The sequence below is a fragment of the Staurois parvus genome, unplaced genomic scaffold (assembly GCF_062004578.1).
Source record: "Staurois parvus isolate SC_StPar_1 unplaced genomic scaffold, SC_StPar_1.0 ptg000017l, whole genome shotgun sequence".
Lineage (NCBI taxonomy): Eukaryota > Metazoa > Chordata > Amphibia > Anura > Ranidae > Staurois > Staurois parvus.
Window position 1 is genome coordinate 18,390,402 of NW_028317813.1, and position 21,570 is coordinate 18,411,971.

The following is a 21,570-nucleotide window of genomic DNA, read 5'->3' on the forward strand; positions in this document are numbered from 1 at the left end:
GTTGTGAGTGTTTGTGTGTGGGGGGGTGGGGGTGCAGAGTTGTGTGTGGGTGCAGAGTTGTGTGTGTGTAGGGGGTGCAGAGTTGTGTGTGGGGGGGGAGTGCAGAGTTGTGTGTGTGTGTGGGGGGGGTGCAGAGTTGTGTGTAAGTGTGGGGGGGGTGCAGAGTTGTGTGTGTGGGGGGGGTGCAGAGGTGTGTGTAAGGGGGGGAGGTGCAGAGTTGTGAGTGTGTGTGTGTGTGGGGGGGGGTGCAGAGTTGTGTGTGTGTGTGGGCGGTGCAGAGTTGTGTGTGTGGGGGGGGGGTGCAGAGTTGTGTGTGTGTGTGGGGTGGTGCAGAGTTTGTGTGTGTGTGGGGGGGTGCAGAGGTGTGTGCAAGGGGGGGAGGTGCAGAGTTGTGTGTGTGTGTGTGGGGGGGGGTGCAGAGTTGTGTGTGTGTGTGCGTGTGTGTGTGTGGGGGGTGCAGAGTTGTGTGTGTGTGTGTGGGGGGGTGCAGAGTTGTGTGTGTGTGTGGGGGGGGGGGGGGTGCAGAGTTGTGTGTGTGTGTGTGTGTGTGTGGGGGTGCAGAGTTGTGTGTGTGGGGGGGTGCAGAGGTGTGTGTAAGGGGGGGAGGTGCAGAGTTGTGTGTGTGTGTGTGTGGGGGGGGGGTGCAGAGTTGTGTGTGTGTGTGTGTGGGGGGGGTGCAGAGTTGTGTGTGTGTGTGGGGGGGGGGTGCAGAGTTGTGTGTGTGTGTGTGTGGGGGGGGTGCAGAGTTGTGTGGGGGGGGGGTGCAGAGTTGTGTGTGTGTGTGTGTGTGTGTGTGTGTGTGTGTGGGGGTGCAGAGGTGTGTGTAAGGGGGGGAGGTGCAGAGTTGTGTGTGTGTGTGTAGGGGGGGGGTGCAGAGTTGTGTGCGTGTGGTGGGTGGGGGGGGGGAAGAGTTGTGTGTGTGGGGGGGGTGCAGAGTTGTGTGTGTGGGGGGGTGCAGAGGTGTGTGTAAGGGGGGGAGGTGCAGAGTTGTGTGTGTGTGGGGGGGTGCAGAGTTGTGTGTGTGTGTGGGGGGGGTGCAGAGTTGTGTGTGTGGGGGGGGTGCAGAGGTGTGTGTAAGGGGGGGAGGTGCAGAGTTGTGAGTGTGTGTGTGTGGGGGGGGGGTGGGGGGTGCAGAGTTGTGTGTGTGTGTGGGGGGTGCAGAGTTGTGTGTGTGTGGGGGGGGGAGTGCAGAGTTGTGTGTGTGTGTGTGTGGGGGGGGGGGTGCAGAGTTGTGTGTGTGTGAGGGGGGTGCAGAGTTGTGTGTGTGGGGTGGTGCAGAGTTTGTGTGTGTGTGGGGGGGTGCAGAGGTGTGTGTAAGGGGGGGAGGTGCAGAGTTGTGTGTGTGTGTGTGTGGGGGGGGGGGTGCAGAGTTGTGTGTGTGTGTGGGGGGGGGGGTGCAGAGTTGTGTGTGTGTGTGGGGGGGGGTGCAGAGTTGTGTGTGTGTGTGTGGGGGGGGGGTGCAGAGTTGTGTGTGTGTGTGGGGGGGGGTGCAGAGTTGTGTGTGTGTGTGTGTGGGGGGGGGTGCAGAGGTGTGTGTAAGGGGGGGAGGTGCAGAGTTGTGTGTGTGTGTGGGGGGGGGTGCAGAGTTGTGTGTGTGTGGGGGGGGGGGTGCAGAGTTGTGTGTGTGTGTGGGGGGGGGGGTGCAGAGTTGTGTGGGGGGGGGGAGGGGGTGCAGAGGTGTGTGTAAGGGGGGGAGGTGCAGAGTTGTGTGTGTGTGTGTGTGGGGGGGGGGGTGCAGAGTTGTGTGCGTGTGGTGGGTGGGGGGGGGGGAAGAGTTGTGTGTGTGGGGGGGGGGGTGCAGAGTTGTGTGTGTGGGGGGGTGCAGAGGTGTGTGTAAGGGGGGGAGGTGCAGAGTTGTGTGTGTGTGTGTGTGTGGGGGGGGGGGGTGCAGAGTTGTGTGTGTGTGGGGGGGGTGCAGAGTTGTGTGTGTGTGTGTGGGGGGTGCAGAGTTGTGTGTGTGGGGGGGGTGCAGAGTTGTGTGTGTGTGTGTGTGTGGGGGGGGGTGCAGAGTTGTGTGTGTGTGTGGGGGGGGTGCAGAGTTGTGTGTGTGTGGGGGGGGGGGGTGCAGAGTTGAGTGTGGGGGGGGGGTGCAGAGGTGTGTGTAAGGGGGGGAGGTGCAGAGTTTGTGTGTGTGTGTGGAGGGGGGGTGCAGTAAATACTGTAATATTTATGGTGGAGCATCTGTAATATTTATGGTGGAGAATCTGTGATATTTATGGTGGAACATCTGTAATATTTATAGTGGAGCATGCTGTGATATTTATGGTGGAGCATAATGTGATATTTATGGTGGAGCATACTGTGATATTTATGGTGGAGCATCTGTGATATTTATGGTGGAGAATCTGTGATATTTATGGTGGAGCATGCTGTGATATTTATGATGGAGCATACTGTGATATTTATGGTGGAGCATCTGTGATATTTATGGTGGAGCATGCTGTGATATTTATGGTGGAGCATGCTGTGATATTTATGGTGGAGCATGCTGTGATATTTATGGTGGAGCATGCTGTGATATTTATGGTGGAGCATACTGTGATATTTATGGTGGAGCATCTGTGATATTTATGGTGGAGTCTGCTGTGATATTTATGGTGGAGCATGCGTAATATTTATGGTGGAACATCTGTAATATTTATGGTGGAGCCTGCTGTGATATTTATGGTGGAGCATGCTGTGATATTTATGGTGGAGCATGCTGTGATATTTATGGTGGAGCATACTGTGATATTTATGGTGGAGCATCTGTGATATTTATGGTGGAGTCTGCTGTGATATTTATGGTGGAGCATGCGTAATATTTATGGTGGAACATCTGTAATATTTATGGTGGAGCATGCTGTGATATTTATGGTGGAGCATGCTGTGATATTTATGGTGGAGCATGCTGTGATATTTATGGTGGAGCATGCGTAATATTTATGGTGGAGCATAATGTGATATTTATGGTGGAGCATACTGTGATATTTATGGTGGAGCATCTGTAATATTTATGGTGGAGCATACTGTGATATTTATGGTGGAGCATACTGTGATATTTATGATGGAGCCTGCTGTGATATTTATGGTGGAGCATACTGTGATATTTATGGTGGAGCATACTGTGATATTTATGGTGGAGCCTGCTGTGATATTTATGGTGGAGCATACTGTGATATTTATGGTGGAGCATGCTGTGATATTTATGGTGGAGCATACTGTGATATTTATGGTGGAGCATACTGTGATATTTATGGTGGAGCATACTGTGATATTTATGGTGGAGCCTGCTGTGATATTTATGGTGGAGCATACTGTGATATTTATGGTGGAGCCTGCTGTGATATTTACGGTGGAGCATCTGTAATATTTACGGTGGAGCATGCTGTGATATTTATGGTGGAGCATCTGTAATTATGGTGGAGCATACTGTAATCTTTATGATGGAGCATGCGTCATACCCTGTTTCCCCTAAAATAAGACCTAGTGCTATTTTTGGGAATTACTAAAGTATAAGACCTAGTTGTGATCAGGGATTTTTTTCAGCCGGAACATGACTAAACGCCATTCCGCCACTGGCCTTGCGCACAGCATGCTCCACCCATATCTACTGTCTCTTATAAACACAGAAGCGCTGCTGAAGTGACAGCACCATCCACTCCCACAGAACCTCCCTACCTCTGTACTCATCATCCGCTCCCACAGAACCTCCTACCTCTGTACTCACCGTCCGCTCCCACAGAACCTCCCTACCTCTGTACTCACCATCCGCTCCCACAGAACCTCCCTACCTCTGTACTCACCATCCGCTCCCACAGAACCTCCTACCTCTGTACTCACCATCCGCTCCCACAGAACCTCCCTACCTCTGTACTCACCATCCGCTCCCACAGAACCTCCCTACCTCTGTACTCACCATCCGCTCCCACAGAACCTCCTACCTCTGTACTCACCGTCCGCTCCCACAGAACCTCCTACCTCCGTACTCACCGTCCGCTCCCACAGAACCTCCCTACCTCTGTACTCACCATCCGCTCCCACAGAACCTCCTACCTCCGTACTCACCGTCCGCTCCCACAGAACCTCCTACCTCCGTACTCACCGTCCGCTCCCACAGAACCTCCTACCTCCGTACTCACCGTCCGCTCCCACAGAACCTCCTACCTCCGTACTCACCGTCCGCTCCCACAGAACCTCCTACCTCCGTACTCACCGTCCGCTCCCACAGAACCTCCTACCTCCGTACTCACCGTCCGCTCCCACAGAACCTCCTACCTCCGTACTCACCGTCCGCTCCCACAGAACCTCCTACCTCCGTACTCACCGTCCGCTCCCACAGAACCTCCTACCTCCGTACTCACCGTCCGCTCCCACAGAACCTCCTACCTCCGTACTCACCGTCCGCTCCCACAGAACCTCCTACCTCCGTACTCACCGTCCGCTCCCACAGAACCTCCCTACCTCTGTACTCACCATCCTCTCCCACAGAGCCTCCTACCTCCGTACTCACCGTCCGCTCCCACAGAACCTCCCTACCTCTGTACTCACCGTCCTCTCCCACAGAGCCTCCTACCTCCGTACTCACCGTCCGCTCCCACAGAACCTCCCTACCTCTGTACTCACCGTCCGCTCCCACAGAACCTCCTACCTCCGTACTCACCGTCCGCTCCCACAGAACCTCCTACCTCCGTACTCACCGTCCGCTCCCACAGAACCTCCCTACCTCCGTACTCACCGTCCGCTCCCACAGAACCTCCTACCTCCGTACTCACCGTCCGCTCCCACAGAACCTCCTACCTCCGTACTCACCGTCCGCTCCCACAGAACCTCCTACCTCCGTACTCACCGTCCGCTCCCACAGAACCTCCCTACCTCTGTACTCACCATCCGCTCCCACAGAACCTCCTACCTCCGTACTCACCATCCGCTCCCACAGAACCTCCCTACCTCTGTACTCACCATCCTCTCCCACAGAGCCTCCTACCTCTGTACTCACCATCCTCTCCCACAGAACCTCCTACCTCTGTACTCACCATCCGCTCCCACAGAACCTCCTACCTCTGTACTCACCATCCGCTCCCACAGAACCTCCCTACATCTGTACTCACCATCCGCTCCCACAGAACCTCCTACCTCTGTACTCACCATCCGCTCCCACAGAACCTCCTACCTCTGTACTCACCATCCGCTCCCACAGAACCTCCCTACCTCTGTACTCACCATCCGCTCCCACAGAACCTCCCTACCTCTGTACTCACCATCCGCTCCCACAGAACCTCCCTACCTCTGTACTCACCATCCGCTCCCACAGAACCTCCTACCTCTGTACTCACCATCCGCTCCCACAGAACCTCCTACCTCTGTACTCACCATCCGCTCCCACAGAACCTCCTACCTCTGTACTCACCATCCTCTCCCACAGAACCTCCTACCTCTGTACTCACCATCCGCTCCCACAGAACCTCCCTACCTCTGTACTCACCATCCGCTCCCACAGAACCTCCTACCTCTGTACTCACCATCCGCTCCCACAGAACCTCCCTACCTCTGTACTCACCATCCGCTCCCACAGAACCTCCCTACCTCTGTACTCACCATCCGCTCCCACAGAACCTCCCTACCTCTGTACTCACCATCCGCTCCCACAGAACCTCCTACCTCTGTACTCACCATCCGCTCCCACAGAACCTCCTACCTCTGTACTCACCATCCGCTCCCACAGAACCTCCCTACCTCTGTACTCACCATCCGCTCCCACAGAACCTCCTACCTCTGTACTCACCATCCGCTCCCACAGAACCTCCCTACCTCTGTACTCACCATCCGCTCCCACAGAACCTCCCTACCTCTGTACTCACCATCCGCTCCCACAGAACCTCCCTACCTCTGTACTCACCATCCGCTCCCACAGAACCTCCTACCTCTGTACTCACCATCCGCTCCCACAGAACCTCCTACCTCTGTACTCACCATCCGCTCCCACAGAACCTCCTACCGCTGTACTCACCATCCGCTCCCACAGAACCTCCCTACCTCTGTACTCACCATCCGCTCCCACAGAACCTCCTACCTCTGTACTCACCATCCGCTCCCACAGAACCTCCCTACCTCTGTACTCACCATCCGCTCCCACAGAACCTCCCTACCTCTGTACTCACCATCCGCTCCCACAGAACCTCCCTACCTCTGTACTCACCATCCGCTCCCACAGAACCTCCTACCTCTGTACTCACCATCCGCTCCCACAGAACCTCCTACCTCTGTACTCACCATCTGCTCCCACAGAACCTCCTACCTCTGTACTCACCATCCGCTCCCATAGAACCTCCCTACCTCTGTACTCACCATCCGCTCCCACAGAACCTCCTACCTCTGTACTCACTGTGGGACAGGGAAGGAACAGATATCTGCGGGTGCAGTGTGCAGTGTGTTTAGGGGCGGGGCATCTCCTCCTGCAGCCTAATGCATGGAAGTCGATGCCCCAGGGGTGATTGCTGGCCAGTGGGGAAGAGGCGGAGCGGTGAGTAAGTGCGCTTGGTGCACTGTGTGGGAAGATAGGACCCGAAATGGGAGTTACTATAAAGAGGGGCCGGCTGCTGACAGCTGTGTTTTGCAAAGCTAGCTAACCATATGAGGTCAGTGGAGGGGGAGGGGGGATCTGCAAAGGTGAGCTGCAGTCAGGTGTGCAGAGGTAAATGAGTCAGGTGAGTTGCAGACAGGGTGCATAGGTGAGCTGCGGCTGGGGGGGTGCAGAGCTGAGCTGAGTTGCAACCCACCTTTGCACCCCCCAGCCACAGCTCAGCTCTGCATCCCAAGTCTGCAACTCTCTCCTGCACCCTGTCTGTGGCTCATCTCTGCACCCTGTCTGAAACTCACCTGTCAAGTCACCTCTGCAACACCTGACTGCAGCTCACAACTGTCATCAACCGTCCCTCTCTATAGTAACCCTCATCCACAACTGCCTGCAGCTCACCTCTGCACCCCCTGTCCACACCTGGACATTTAAAAAATAAGACCTACCCCGAAAAAAAAGACCTAGTGTGTTTTTTTGAGCCAACAAATATAAGACTGTGTCTTATTTTTAGGGAAACACGGTATTTATGGTGGAGCATCTGTAATTTTTATGATGGAGCATACTGTGATATTTAAAGTGGAGAATTCATATTTATGGTGGAGCATGCATAATATTTATGGTGGAGCATCTGTAATATTTATGCTGAAGCATCTGTAATATTTTTGGAGCATACTGTAATATTTGTGGTGGCGCATGCTGTATTCTTACCATCCCTTGTGCCATGTCTGCAGTCTCTGACAGTCTCCTGCACTATGTCTGCAGTCTCTGACCATCTCCTGTACTATGTCTGCAGTCTCTGACCATCTCCTGTACTATGTCTGCAGTCTCTGACCATCTCCTCTACTACTCCTGCAGTCTCTGACCATCTCCTGTGCTACTCCTGCAGTCTCTGACCATCTCCTGTACTATTTCTGCAGTCTCTGACCATCTCCTGTACTATGTCTGCAGTCTCTGACAGTCTCCTGCACTATGTCTGCAGTCTCTGACCATCTCCTGTACTATGTCTGCAGTCTCTGACCATCTCCTGGACTATGTCTGCAGTCTCTGTCCATCTCCTCTACTACTCCTGCAGTCTCTGACCATCTCCTGTACTACTCCTGCAGTCTCTGACCATCTCCTGTACTATTTCTGCAGTCTCTGACCATCTCCTGTACTATGTCTGCAGTCTCTGACCATCTCCTGTACTATGTCTGCAGTCTCTGACCATCTCCTGTACTATGTTTGCAGTCTCTGACCATCTCCTGTACTATGTTTGCAGTCTCTGACCATCTCCTGTACTACTCCTGCAGTCTCAGACCATCTCCTGTACTAACGGCAATAACCTCTAGCAACCAATCAGTGAGAGGTAATGTGCTGTAACCTCTAGCAACCAATCACTTAGTTCGGACCAGTTCTTTATGTTTATATTAAAGTTATTTTTTTTTAGATAAGTCTTTGTGTGTGTTCATTTGTTTTTTGGGCTGTTGGGGTGGACAGCCTTTAAGCCACACCCAACAGTTAGAGTAAATTAAGCCACGCCCACTTGTTGGCTCAGAGTGCTTCGCCATATTTTTAATCTCCAAGCCACACCCACAATTGATGCCCCCAACCCTAATTTACATATCACTCCGCCTACACTGGCTTTCTGGACATACAATTTAAAAAAGCATCCCTAAATTTTTTTTGAAATGTTGGCAACTATGGACCATGGGAACTGACATCTTCACTGCAATGCCTTTGCTGAGCTGGAATGAGTCAATTTATAAGGATTTCTGACTTTCCTCTGACATTTCTTTGCAGCATTCTGTTTCTGGGCATATGACTCACAATCACTGATGCCAAACAAATAAGCATCTAGAATTTTCAGAATGAGGTCAACAATTTCAGCTCCTGTATTTGTCTCATGACAGACACCCAAGAACGGAAAGGTATTTCTTGCCACTGATTTTCCTGATGCATGCTGAATCCTAAATATGAAGATTAACTTTGAGTGATGAGACTGAGTACAAATCTGCACTCAAACAAGCTTCAAAAGGGATATTGGCTGCAAGGCAGGCCCACGTTGATGCTGCAGTCCGTATTTGCTTGCATGTCACCACTCCCCACCCAGCAATACTGAGGCAAACACCTAATACTATGTTGTTGGAAAAAAACTTGTGCAAACATAAAAAGTATAGACAAATGCAGCAACTGCCAATGTAGAATTTAAAGCTATGATCTCAATGCTACAATGTGGCAGCTCTTACTACTGGTCAAAAAATTTGTTACCCAGACATATTGGTACTTGTACTGTATGTAGGTCTTACATTGCCATTAAAGTGGTATTAAATCCCAAAACAAAAATGTAATATTGCAGCTTAACAATTCTTATATGTAGTGGCTGCATTAGTTTTCTTTTTTAAGGCTTTTTCTTCATTTCACCTGGTGATCCAGACAGTAACACACTTCCTGCCTTAGGATATCTGCATTCTGGATGAAGTAGTAAAGCAGGCACCTTTGGACAGCAGTATTGTCAATCTTGAGGGAGGGTAGTATTAGACTAGCAGATTTAGATAAAAATGAAGATAAACTCCAGGTAACACATTATACAGTAAGTTGTTACAGCAAAAAATCTTTTCCTTTTGGAATAAAGTTACATAAAGGAATAAAAGCTGACCATTGTAAGCACCCTTGTCAGTGGTAAATAGTTTGTCTCAACCATCTACTTGCACTGTCTGGACAGCTTGGGCTGGTAAAGTAAGTTGAAAAAACAAACTTACTGGCCAGATCACCAGGTGAAAATAAAGGAAAGTGCCTAAAAAAAGAAAAAATAATGCAGCCACCACATCTATGGATTGGTAAGCTGCAATTGAATAACCTTCTGCATGCAGCTCCCCCTGCAGCCCCCCTTAAACACATAAACACATACCTGATCCCAATCTCGATCCAGTAATGTGCACGACAGCCAAGGCTCTCTTGGCTCTCTCACTCATTGGCTCAGATTCAGCAGCAGGAGTCATTGGCTCCCACTGCTGTCAATTGGAGCCAGAGACTGAGGGAGCCGGGGGCAGGGCTGACCCCACTCTGTGTATCTTATGAACACACAGAGCGGAGCTCGGGAGTAAGCACACACAGGTGCCCCCATATCAAGCAGCTTACTATGGGGGCACCTAGTGAGGGGTAGGAGTCAGGACCTCTGGCAAGAGACTCGAGAAGAGGAGAATTATGGCTGCTTTGTGCAAAACCATTGCATAGATCAGGTAAGTATAACATGTTTGTTATTTTAAAACAAAAACTGAACCATTAATATTACGTTAATCAACATTGAGTTTTTTTTCTTTTCTTTTTTGTAGTCAAAAGCAGAGAAATGTACTGTAGACAGACTCTTGATCTGGAATACCATCAACTTTAGGAAATAAAATGAATCATGAAAATGGTCTATTTTTTATCACAGTTATGTTTTGTGCTCAGTTAGTTTTTATGCTCTGAGAACTGATTTTGGCTCCTTGTGAATACCACACGTTTTCTGTGTTTCTTAAAAGGTAATATAAAACACACTAACTCATAATCCAGAATTTATCTTAATACAGATCTGCAAACTAGAATTGGTTGCCACAAGTTGCTGGAACACTGGCCATGATCGTTACTGTTTGCAGTGTTTTTTATTTTGTTATGAAAAGTATCACTGATCTTCCATGAGAAAGCAACCAAAGTGACTACTTTCAGACTAAGTGAAGGAATGACATATATAGTGGGCTGCTGATTGTTACCTGAATGACGTGAATGGAGCCATTGAAAGTAAATTCAGCTGTGAAGAGTATAGCACATTTCTCCTCTGTGACTGATTCAGATCCCTTCCTCTCACATCGCTTTATCTTCTTTAGCAACTGTCAGCAAGAAAAACAGGAGTTACACAGCAAAAATTTAGGCACTGACTCTTCATAGTTTTTATGCCTTTTACGCCAGTGTGGTATCTCTTCTGGAACAGCCACATGACCAGCAGGTAAGTAATCAATGATATATATTTACTACTCCACTGATCACCACTGTATCCACACACTTCACCTCCTGCCTCTTAAACAATGCATTTCTCCACTGATTATCATTGCACCTGCACAGTTTCAGTGTACGCCTTCGCTAACTGCTAATGCACATATGTGCTTGTTCCCTGATACCTCTCCAGTGGGACTGTTTTGGTACCACTGGAAAAGTTCTGATCACTGTTGAGCTGCTTGGTGCAAAACCTCACTGTGGGTACAATGGTGGTGAAGTGTTGGTGTTGTGCTATGGTTTTAGGCAGGGCTTTTTTTCTCAGAGGAAAGGTGGTGGAACTCCCCCACCCAAACCTGGCCACGCCCCCATCAAACCCTAGGACCACCCCTTTAGAGAACAGGAATGCAAGTAAAATTTGGGAGGGGCTTCCGATGACATCATTTCCCGTACATACCATATAAGGGAAATGATGTCATCGGACCCCCGGCTGCCTCTTGCATGATCTGCATGAAACACATGCATAGATATAAAATGACTAATGTACTGACACCAGAAACACATGCATAGATATAAAATGACTAATGTACTGACACCAGAAACACATGCATAGATATAAAATGAATACCGTACTGACACCAGAAACACACGCATAGATATAAAATCAGTACCGTACTGACACCAGAAACACATGCATAGATATAAAATGACTAATGTACTGACACCAGAAACACATGCATAGATATAAAATCAGTACCGTACTGACACCAGAAACACACGCATAGATATAAAATCAGTACCGTACTGACACCAGAAACACATGCATAGATATAAAATCAGTACCGTACTGACACCAGAAACACACGCATAGATATAAAATCAGTACCGTACTGACACCAGGAACACATGCATAGATATAAAATCATGGCAGGCCGTTTGTAAACGTCCAGCATAGATATAAAATCAGTCTAGCATGCATGTGTACCCTGTCTGGTAGATGTGCCTGCTCCTACAGGCTCCCCTAGGGTTGCCACCTTTTCCTCCAAAAAATACCGTCCATCACTGAATTTATCTTTCCTGTTCCTCATGCACAGGAGGGGCGCTCTCGATCGGCGCCGCTGAGCGCTGAGCAATTGCGTTCTGAAATAGTTTAGGTGGGCTCAGGTGGGTGAGGATAGTTTAGGTGGGCTCAGATAGTTTAGGTGGGCACAGGTGGTTGGGATAGTTTAGGTGGGCACAGGCTGGGGAGAGAGTAAAAATTTAGAGCAATACATGATACTGCAGTCAGTGACAGGGAGCCGAGCGCAGCTTACCTACTCCAAGCTGTACGGCCCCTGCGTCCACGCTGTCACTGCCGTTGATGTCGCCGCGCCGCCCCCGATGTTTACACGCCGGCGGGGGGGGGCGGTGAAGCGTGCATAGTGTCCTCGCCCATCGTCCGCGCCCCCGATGTTTACACGCTGGCGGTAGAGGGGGGGGGGGTGAAGCGTGCATGTCCCCGCTCACCGGCTGTGAGCAGCGGCAGTGACAGGTGCCGGGCACGCGCAAGCATGACATAAACAAGCCGCGTCCGGCACCTGTCACTTTCGCTGCTCTGCATAGCTTGTCAGCTCTGCAGAGGCAGTCGGTGAGCGGGGACAAGAAGAAAAAGGTGGCGGAACGCAGTACCGCCGCGTTCCGGCAGAAAGAAAGCCCTGGTTTTAGGTTGCTCAACTACTTACAAAACTGAAAGTTTGCTAGTTCATCAGATGATTAGAATTTAAGTGTGTGATGAGGAGCCCCTAGTACAGATAGTCATACAACTTAACAGTCTTTTTTGGCTAAATGACTGGGTACACGTAATGTGTTTTGGGGCAACTATACCTTGCCGGGTTCCACTAACTAAACCAGTTGCAACAAGAGCTGGACGAGGCCTATTGGGAAACCCCCTATAATCAAACATCAGTCTCCATATCACAAACTAACTTTTGTTAAGTCACAGTGCATTCCCCAAAGTCCAAAACCCTAAAAACAAATTGGCTATATACCATTATAACCAATAAAGCTGTTAAACAAACAGTTGAGTTGTGCAACTGTGTGTACTACAAACTTCTTACCACATATTCACTAATGTGCATTTCTCCAACAACGTCAACTGCATTGATATGCACTTCTCCATTGTTCACTAATGGAATAGTACACCATGTAGCACAAACTGCTATGCTACGCACCCTATATAGTCACTAGAATACTGAAATCACGCCACTAGCATTATCAATTCTATATTTCTTTCCATTAAATTCCATTTTCAAAGCACAAAAAATGGCACGTTAGACAAGCTGATATGCTTAAATCATACCATATTTTTAAAAACAGCTCCACATGTCCGCGTGGCTTTGGTGAACTCAAAAACAGATCTTCCGTTTTCTATCTCTCCAGCACCATCACTGAGATCAAAAACAGAGAATGAATTCTAGGTTGTTTTTAAAAAAGTTTTTTTTGGTTGTTAGTTCTTATTTTTTGAATTCCATACAAGCAGAACAGGGTGATTGTAATGTTTGCAATTTTACTCACTTTAATGACTCAATGGAAGATCCCCCAAACAAGTCTTGTGCCTTTTTCTCAGTAATGATATAGGCTCTTATGACAGGCATCTTGCTTGCACCAGAAAGAATTTTGGACCCCAGCATGAAGTTGACACTGGCTTGAAACTTGGTCTGTGTCTTCAAAACCTGAGGTGGCTGCTTGTCAACCAGAAATGAGCTACAGAAATGAAACCAAAAGAGAAAAAAACAGAACACATTGATGATATAGACATTATGGCTATTTATTTATTGTTTTTAAATTTTTTTTTAGTCCTCGGTCACACCGATCCTTCTTTGAAATCATGCAACTTCCAGTGAAGTAGCACAATTTCAAAGTTGGATGTCATTCCGACTTGAGGTATGACTTACAAGTCATCTGTAGCGTGCAAGACACAGATGTCTATGCAAGCCGCCCCTGAAGTAGTGCATGCACTACTTTAAAAATTGGTGCGGCTCTGACCAAGTCGGAATCCCACCTCTATGACCGCTTTATAGGGTGTGACTTGCCATGCAATTTGAAACTCTCATGGCATGGCAAGTTGCTTGGCAAGCCACACCCGGTATGACTAGGCACTTATGCAGCTAATATATGTATACAGTTCTATCATTATTTGGTTTTTGAACTTTTTACTATAGGTTAATAAAAGGTGATACGTAGAGATTTTTATTTAGATTTTGTAGACAGGTTGATATGTAAGTTTAGTTGCAAATTAAAAAGGTGTTGCAGAAGCAGCTGGAATAATAGTTGGATTAATCTCTCCTAGACATCACCAGGATTGGATATGATGTTAATGTTTTCTGGTGGTCTCCAGAGTAGGCCTTTCTACATATGTGGCAAAAGTAGAGTTTAGCAAATGTGTAATGATTGCCCTCTAGTGTATTGAAATCAAAATGTGATGGTTACATAATGTGTAAAATATGTATTTTGATGCAATATACACATGAGTATTGATTCCAGGGAAGGTCACCTATAACTCGAGCATTTAATGATTCTTGGATACACAGCCTGACACTAGATACCATCTTCCCTGGGACATCTCTCTGCATGTGCATAACACTCCTTGGCTTTACTTAATACCACAATACAAAGACCGATGGCACACAGTTACTGAAAGATAAATAAAATAATACCAAGTCTTATCGTTTATTACATTGGTGTACCTAGCACACCTAACACCTGGGGCCATTTTTTTTTTTGTACAGACTAGCTACCCCACAAGAAAAAAATTGGTGAGACAAAATAAGGTAACGCCCTTTGCACGCTACGCTGAACTGTGGGTGTGGCCAATTTGTGCTAACAGTGAGAGGGGAATAGTTAAGTAACACCTGAGGGATGTTCAGGGATTAATTCAGGGAAATAGTTAAACACCTGAGCCTACTCTACCTTTACTCAGCACACACTCACCACAGTCCTTTTACCCACAAAATATGCTTTATTGACTGTTACACCAGGGGCTCACTCACTCGGTTTGTAAAACCCTGCAGCTGAACTGCTTTTTTACCTCCCAATCCACTATTCCCTTCATAGCTGCAGAGATGTCATGGCTGTGATAATTTGCTTCACGGCCGTGGGAGGAATGATACCCCTTGCCACTTTCCATGAATGGTGCTGCTTTGCAAGCGGCCTGCAACTGCAAGCAGGATTCAAGGGGTTAAAGCAAGCAGTGAAGAGGTGATACAACCTCACCGCCTGTCAAATGCCCTCTGAAGAGCAATCTTATTCAGAGACCATAGTCTGCGTGAACAAGACCTTCAAACCTCAGCACAGATACTTACAAACCTCAGCACACAGCTGACCTTAGAGAAGAACTTCAGGAGTAATGTACTTAGAGTGCAGGAGTATGAAATTTAAACCACAATGGGGGTAATTTATCAAAACTGGAGCAGACAGAATCTGGAGCAGCTATGCATGACAACCAAGCAGCTTCTGTCTTTACCTTGTTCAGTTATGCTGACTGGTTGCCATGCCCAGCTGCTCCAGTTTTAATAAGTTGTCCCAAGTGATGTAGCGCCTTCCTAGTTAGAATAAGCTGATAGGCCAAATTTAGTTTTAGCTCTACTGAAATCAGTGGAGCATGAGTTGATTAACTGAAGCTGCTCAGGTTTTCACAGGCTGCTGCTCTGCTACTTCCTCCTTCCTTCTAGAAATTTCTAGAACATAGTGGGAGGAAGGGCAAAGGCTGAAGCCTAAATTTTTATGGGACGTCAGCCAATTCCTGAGTAGGTGTTTACCCAGAAGGTGGTGAAGAGCCCATAAATATTCTGAAGTCTGAGCAGTGGCAGCTTGCAGCATGAGGGAGCCTGCAGGAGGAGACCTCTGTTGAGGAAGGCAGAATCTGGGGGAAGGAAGTCAGCATGAAGACACCGAGGTCTCAGCTAGGCTTAGCTGGAAATTCTTTGCAACTTTGCTGGGAGAGTGCAGCCAGCAGTTGTGGAATACAGCCAGGAGTTGTACAAGTGCAGCCAAAGTTTGTGCAAGGCTTTTCAGAAGCTGCGCAAAGCAGTCAAATTTAGCAGTCCTCAACATGTTCAAGTTCATGTCTTACAGTTCTGAGGTATCCCATTCTCCCTATCCGTATTAAAGTTCATCGCTCCACAATAAAAACAAAATAAAAAAGAAACCTCTATCTAGACTGATTCTTGAGCCAGTGAAAGAGTGTTGTGTGCCTGGCTGTGTGTGCTCTAGAGTGCAGTGGTCAGCAGTGTGGAGCACTTTACAGAGTACAACAAAAATGGCTTCCTTTTTCCCAGTACAAATAGCCTCTCCAGGCCTAAACCTCTACAGTACAGATTTCCCTTAACATCCCTAAATACCCCCTCCCAGCCTACCCGCTCAGCACAGATCCCCCCAGCACAAACTTCTCAATACAGAATCCCCCAGCACAAACCCATCAGTACAGATTCCCCCCTAACCCAGACCCCTCAGTACAGTCAGACCCCTCCAGGACAGTCGGACCCCTCCCCCCAACACAGACTCCTCAGTACAGACTGACACCCCTATCACAGTCCAATCCCACCAACGCATACTCCACAGAGAAAACCCATCTCTCACACAGACCCCTCCGTACAGTCTGAGCCTCCCCAGCACAGTCCAACCCCTTCCCTCCAACACAAACCTCTCAGTACAACCGACCCCTTCCAGCACAAACCGACCCCCCAACACAGACCCCTCAGTACTAACTCCCCCAGCACAGGCCCCTCAGTACAGTCGGACCCCCTCCAGCACAGTCTATCCATGTCCCCCAACAAAGACCCCTCAGAACAGACCAACCCTCCAACACATACCCCCCAGTAAGGCAGCCAACCCCCAGCACAAACCAACCCCACATCACAGACAACCACCCCCCAACACAGTCCCCTCAGTAATAATGCCCCTCAACACAAACCCCACAGTACAGACTGACCCTCCTAATGTTTCTAAATCCCCCCTCCCAGACAACATTCCCCAGTACAGACATCCTCCATACCCCCCAAGTACAGTATCCTCAGTACAGAGACCCCCTATCCCCCCCAAGTACAGGCCCTCAGTACAGACCCCCCCCCAGTACAGACACTCAGTACATACACCCCTATAACCCCCTCTATCCAAGTTCAGAACCTCAATACAAACACCCCCTGTAACCCCCACTCAAGTATAGACCCTTAGTAGAGACATTTTAACCTCCCCAATGCACTATACACCAGCTCACTCACCAGACAGGTGAGAGCTCACATTAGGAGGAAGTTCTGCTCTCTCCTCTCTGCCATATGACTGGAGAGTGGAGGAGATTTGTGACCACTTTGAGCTTCCCTGCTGCTGCTACAAAGCAGCAGCTGTGGATGCAGCTGGGGTGCCGGCTGACATTTCTTCATTTGACCTGCATGGTGCTGCGGTAGAAGAGATAGCAGTGCAGTGCCATGCAATGCAACCCAAATAAAGAAATGCCAGCCAGTACCCCTCCACACCCCCCTCGAACGCCACTGGTTTATTAGTTCACAGATGCTTGTGCAATCACATTAATAAAAGGAAATTTGATGTAGGCTTTAACTGATCGCTAAACTTTACAGTGATGCAGTTAAAGGATAAGTTCACCTCTCATAACATCTTACACTCATATTCAGGGTATAACATGTAACATGTTATGGATAGACTGGCCACCGCTCCCCTGCTTTGACAGCTAGCTGGGGATCTTCTCCTCCAGCTAGCTGCCAAATTAAAAACATTGTGCGGGGATCCGCCTGCTGGGCGGCTTTACTCACTCACAGTTCTCTGTGAATGAGAAACTACAAGTCCCAACAGCCATAGTGGCTGTTGGCTTGTAGTTCTCAATGAACTATAAGTGAACTACAGGTTCATTGATTCTTCCTGTCAGTATATCTGCTTGCCAGTACATCCCATATGGGCAAGCAGATATACTGACAGGTCTGCAGGAGACCTGCATGGCACCAGCAATCTGCTGATCACTAGTGCAATGGTTTACAGTCTCCTGCAACAGAAAGTAATAAATGCATGTCTTTTTTTACCTGCAAAGAAATTTGCATTTTTTTTATTTTTTAGCAAAAGGTGAACTTATCCTTTAAGTAGCATGCATACAATATTTATTAGAACCCTGGTGCTCAACCTGTAGCCCTTTGGAACTTTTTTTAAAACCCTTGAGGCTCCTGTGGACACTAATCAGTGTTTCTCAATTGCCCTATTTAAGCAGTTTTTTCTAGCATGCAATACGTCTCCAGTTTTTAACGGTCTCCTTAAGATTGTCACCAGTCTCCAACAATACAGTCCCTGACTATCTTTTGTATAATGGCTGCAGTCTCTGAAAATCTCCTGTATTGTGTCCACAATCTCTGACCATCTCTTGTATCATGGCTGCAGTCTCTGAAAATCTCCTGTATGGTATCCACAGTCTCTGACCATCTCTTGTATCATGGCTGCAGTCTCTGAAAATCTCCTGTATTCTGTCCACAGTCTCTGACCATCTCTTGTATCATGCCCATAGTCTTTGACTATAGACTGTTGTGTGTCTGCTGTTTCTGACACTGAATATTCACTGAATTTTATGTGTGGGGAAGTCAAAGGCCACTCTTGAGGCCCCCCCCCCATATCAAAAAAGTTGACTGCTACTGTTTTAGACATTAGTTACACATCATCTGGTACCTTTCGATCTGACAGGATCAGAGAACAATGAAGGTGGTCATACAGTATGAATGAGAACAACAAACTACCTTGGGCTATCAATGCAGAGATTGAATAAGCAAACGTAAAAATGATTATCCCTTGAAAATATTTTCTACAATGAGAAGACAAAGTAAAGTAACTTTATTATTTAAAGCAGACATCCAGTCAATAACTATATGTGAAGAATGTATTTATCTACCTTAATCTAATTTTTGCACTGTATATTTTATTTCAGTTAGGAGAGCTTCACTATTTTTTCATATATTATTCAAATTGTGTTGTGGTTACATTAATATCGGCCACAGTTCCATTATATAATTTGTTTTTTTTTCTGTAACAGCTGGTATTGTATTGTGTGTTTGGTGCTTTGTGACAGTTTTGTAGTACCATGGGGATTCTCAATATATTTTAATTTACTGGTTGAAAATCTTCACACAGTAAACTGGGTGAATATTCAACTCAATTATCTAATCATGTGACAAACAAATTCCTGTTTACCAATTTCATCAGCCTGTGATTGGGTAACTAAAATGAATATTCTCAACTGAGTCAATCCAATATCTCTAATGCCTGGTACACACATTAATTTTTTCTTGTTTCTCTAACCCAGTGGGCTGAACAAAAAAAACCCAGAAAGATTGCCTCACCAACCAAGAGATTTTAGTACATCAATCGCTCCCTCTGTGCCTCTGTGTTCTGACAGGGGTACTACCCTGTCTCTTCGACAAAAGCCATTCCATAGTCCAGCCTCTGTTGGAAGGACAGCTGTACAAAGGGGCTGAATGTTGGCTGGCTACTGTTGGAAGGACAGCTGTACACAGGGGCTGAATGTTGGCTGGCTACTGTTGGAAGGACAGCTGTACACAGGGGCTGAATGTTGGCTGGCTACTGTTGGAAGGACAGCTGTACACAGGGGCTGAATGTTGGCTGGCTACTGTTGGAAGGACAGCTGTACACAGGGGCTGAATGTTGGCTGGCTACTGTTGGAAGGACAGCTGTGCACAGGGGCTGAATGTTGGCTGGCTACTGTTGATCTGGCAGATACTGGCTGATATTCGACCCATGTGTACCAGTCTTTAGTCCAGATAAGTAAATAAAGAAACACCTAATCTTTATATTTTAAATAAAGAATTATGTTGTTATAGCTGGAAGGTGACCATATATATGAAGCTAAAAATCATACTTGATACAATTTCTGCTTTCTGCTGGAAAATGGTTGGTACTTTACCAAAGTTGCTGTGAATAGAAGGAATTAATGTCAGGATTTCACCAGGGAATCCTAGCACTTATTCTGTTACGGTATAATATAAGCCATTCAAAAATAATTCTTACCTTATGATAAGTGATTTAAAGCCAGCAAATATTTGATCAAGATACTCGGTGGGTAATGCTCTCTGCGCTGTCTCATTGAGTTCTCTAATCATGTGAAAAAGCTCTTCATATATGCCAAAAATGAATTCCAACCTAGACAAAAAAAACCAGAAAAAAAGCCACTGACCCTGAAGGTATAAATTATGGCCACTTTCAAAGAGAATTTAACTTTTCTTGGTTAATGGGGTAAAACACAGAGCAAATTTACTTTCTTGTTAACACATCTTTGGTGGCATTTGTCCAGTTATAACCTTCTTCTATTCTGAAATACAAAACTTACAGAATGCATTTTCGGTATATTAATCCCTCTCAAACCTTTGAAATATCTCTTTCACAAGACACAGGAAACTCATAAAGCCTTTTAAATACACACTGGGGGTTATTTACCAAAACTGGAGCATGCAACTCTGCATAGAAAGCAATCAGCTTCCAGGTTTTATTTGCAAAGCTCAATTGAACAAGCTGAAGTATGAAGCTGATTGGCTACCATGCACAGCTGCACAAGATTCTGAGTGCACCAGTTTTAGTAAATCTATCCCATTGGTACATTCCCTTCTTAATGCTGGCAAAAACATTGGGCTCCATTCACAAAGCGGTATTGGCCACTTTAAGAAATGTGGTAAAATACAGCTCAGCTTTTTTCATAAATGTTTTTTGGCATTCACTAAAAACACTTCTAAAGTACCGCAGGCAGTATATTTCCAAAATATGTGGTATGGGAACCATGATGTATTTTATCTAAAACTATATCCAGTGGGATACATACAGTGGAGAAGACTTAGAATCCCTGTCAGTTTTTTATTGCTAATAAAGAGGTAAAGTGGTTTAAACCATAGAAATGTGCCAACTCACTAATCAGTGTGGTCCCTGCAGCATATGTATTAATACAAAAGAGAAAAAGGTGACTTGAATACCAGTTAAAGGGAAGCTGCTTTCACAGGACACATGTGGTGTATCAAAAACAACTAAGTTAAATTAAGTAAATACAAAATATATTTTTAAATGTCAAATATTGAATGAAAATACACACGTATATAAATATCCTTCTTCCACCAATACCAATACAATGTTGTCATTTTTATTGGTGGAAGAAGGATATTTATATATGTGTGATTTTTGATACTATTTATATTCAATATTTGACATTTATAAAGATATGTTGTATTTACTTAAAGCACAACAAAACAAAATGTGTGTAGAGATATTAGAACACCCATTAGATTTTTTACTACTGTCTGTCCCCATTAGGGAGATTAACCCTCTCTATTTGTCCTGTTTACCATTATCATTTAAAGTGAAATGAAAAGAAAATCCCAAATTTTGGGTTGTCCCTAGAAAAGGAAAAAAAACTGGCAGGGGTTATAACCCTCCCTTACTGGTAAACAGAACAAATAGAGAGGGTGAATCTAATGGGGGCACAGACAACAATAAAACCTGTCAGGTATTCTAATCCCTCTCCACTCTATCCAAAACTAAAAAGGTTTTTCCTTTAGTAATCAACCCCAATGATTTTCATATGTAGGTTTCTATGCATTACTGTTGAGAACAGATCCAAAAAGGCAGAAACTCCTCAGAAATGCTGATTATATTTTACATTTCTGAAATACTGCATGCCTGGACCACTACTTAATTACTGTGTGCATTTAATTATTTATTTTCTTCTGTGAATTGACTTCAACGCCTTTTCATGCATTATTTACCAAATGTTTTGGGGGTTTAGTGGTAAATACTACAAAACAGGATAATGTATTGACAGTTTCAGGATTGCGTGTGATATTTAGGCAAAATGTGTCCTGCTTCTGTGAATGGAGCCCATTGATTCAAAACATCAAAGAATGATTAAAAAAATATTGATAAAATTTGTCTCATGGATAAAAAAACACAAATACAGAGACGATTACTCTAGGTTTATACAAGATGGGCATGCTCTCCATACTTCAAACAAACAGATTCCTACTTCTCCTGTACGACCTGTC

The 21,570-nt window shown here is 46.4% G+C and overlaps 1 protein-coding gene across 4 annotated transcripts in view; it reads right to left on the minus strand.

Moving 5' to 3' along the window:
- The window catches only part of STAT6 (signal transducer and activator of transcription 6), a 270,518-nt gene that overhangs the window by 39,253 nt on the left and 209,695 nt on the right, over positions 1-21,570 (minus strand). For all 4 annotated transcript variants that reach the window (XM_089681115.1, XM_089681099.1, XM_089681103.1 and 1 more), the window contains 4 exons: positions 19,556-19,687; positions 13,058-13,246; positions 12,843-12,930; positions 10,285-10,401 (listed from right to left, as the gene is read on the minus strand). In XM_089681115.1, the coding sequence (XP_089537241.1) occupies positions 10,285-10,401; positions 12,843-12,930; positions 13,058-13,246; positions 19,556-19,687 (526 nt within the window). The remainder of the gene's footprint in view (positions 1-10,284; positions 10,402-12,842; positions 12,931-13,057; positions 13,247-19,555; positions 19,688-21,570) is intronic.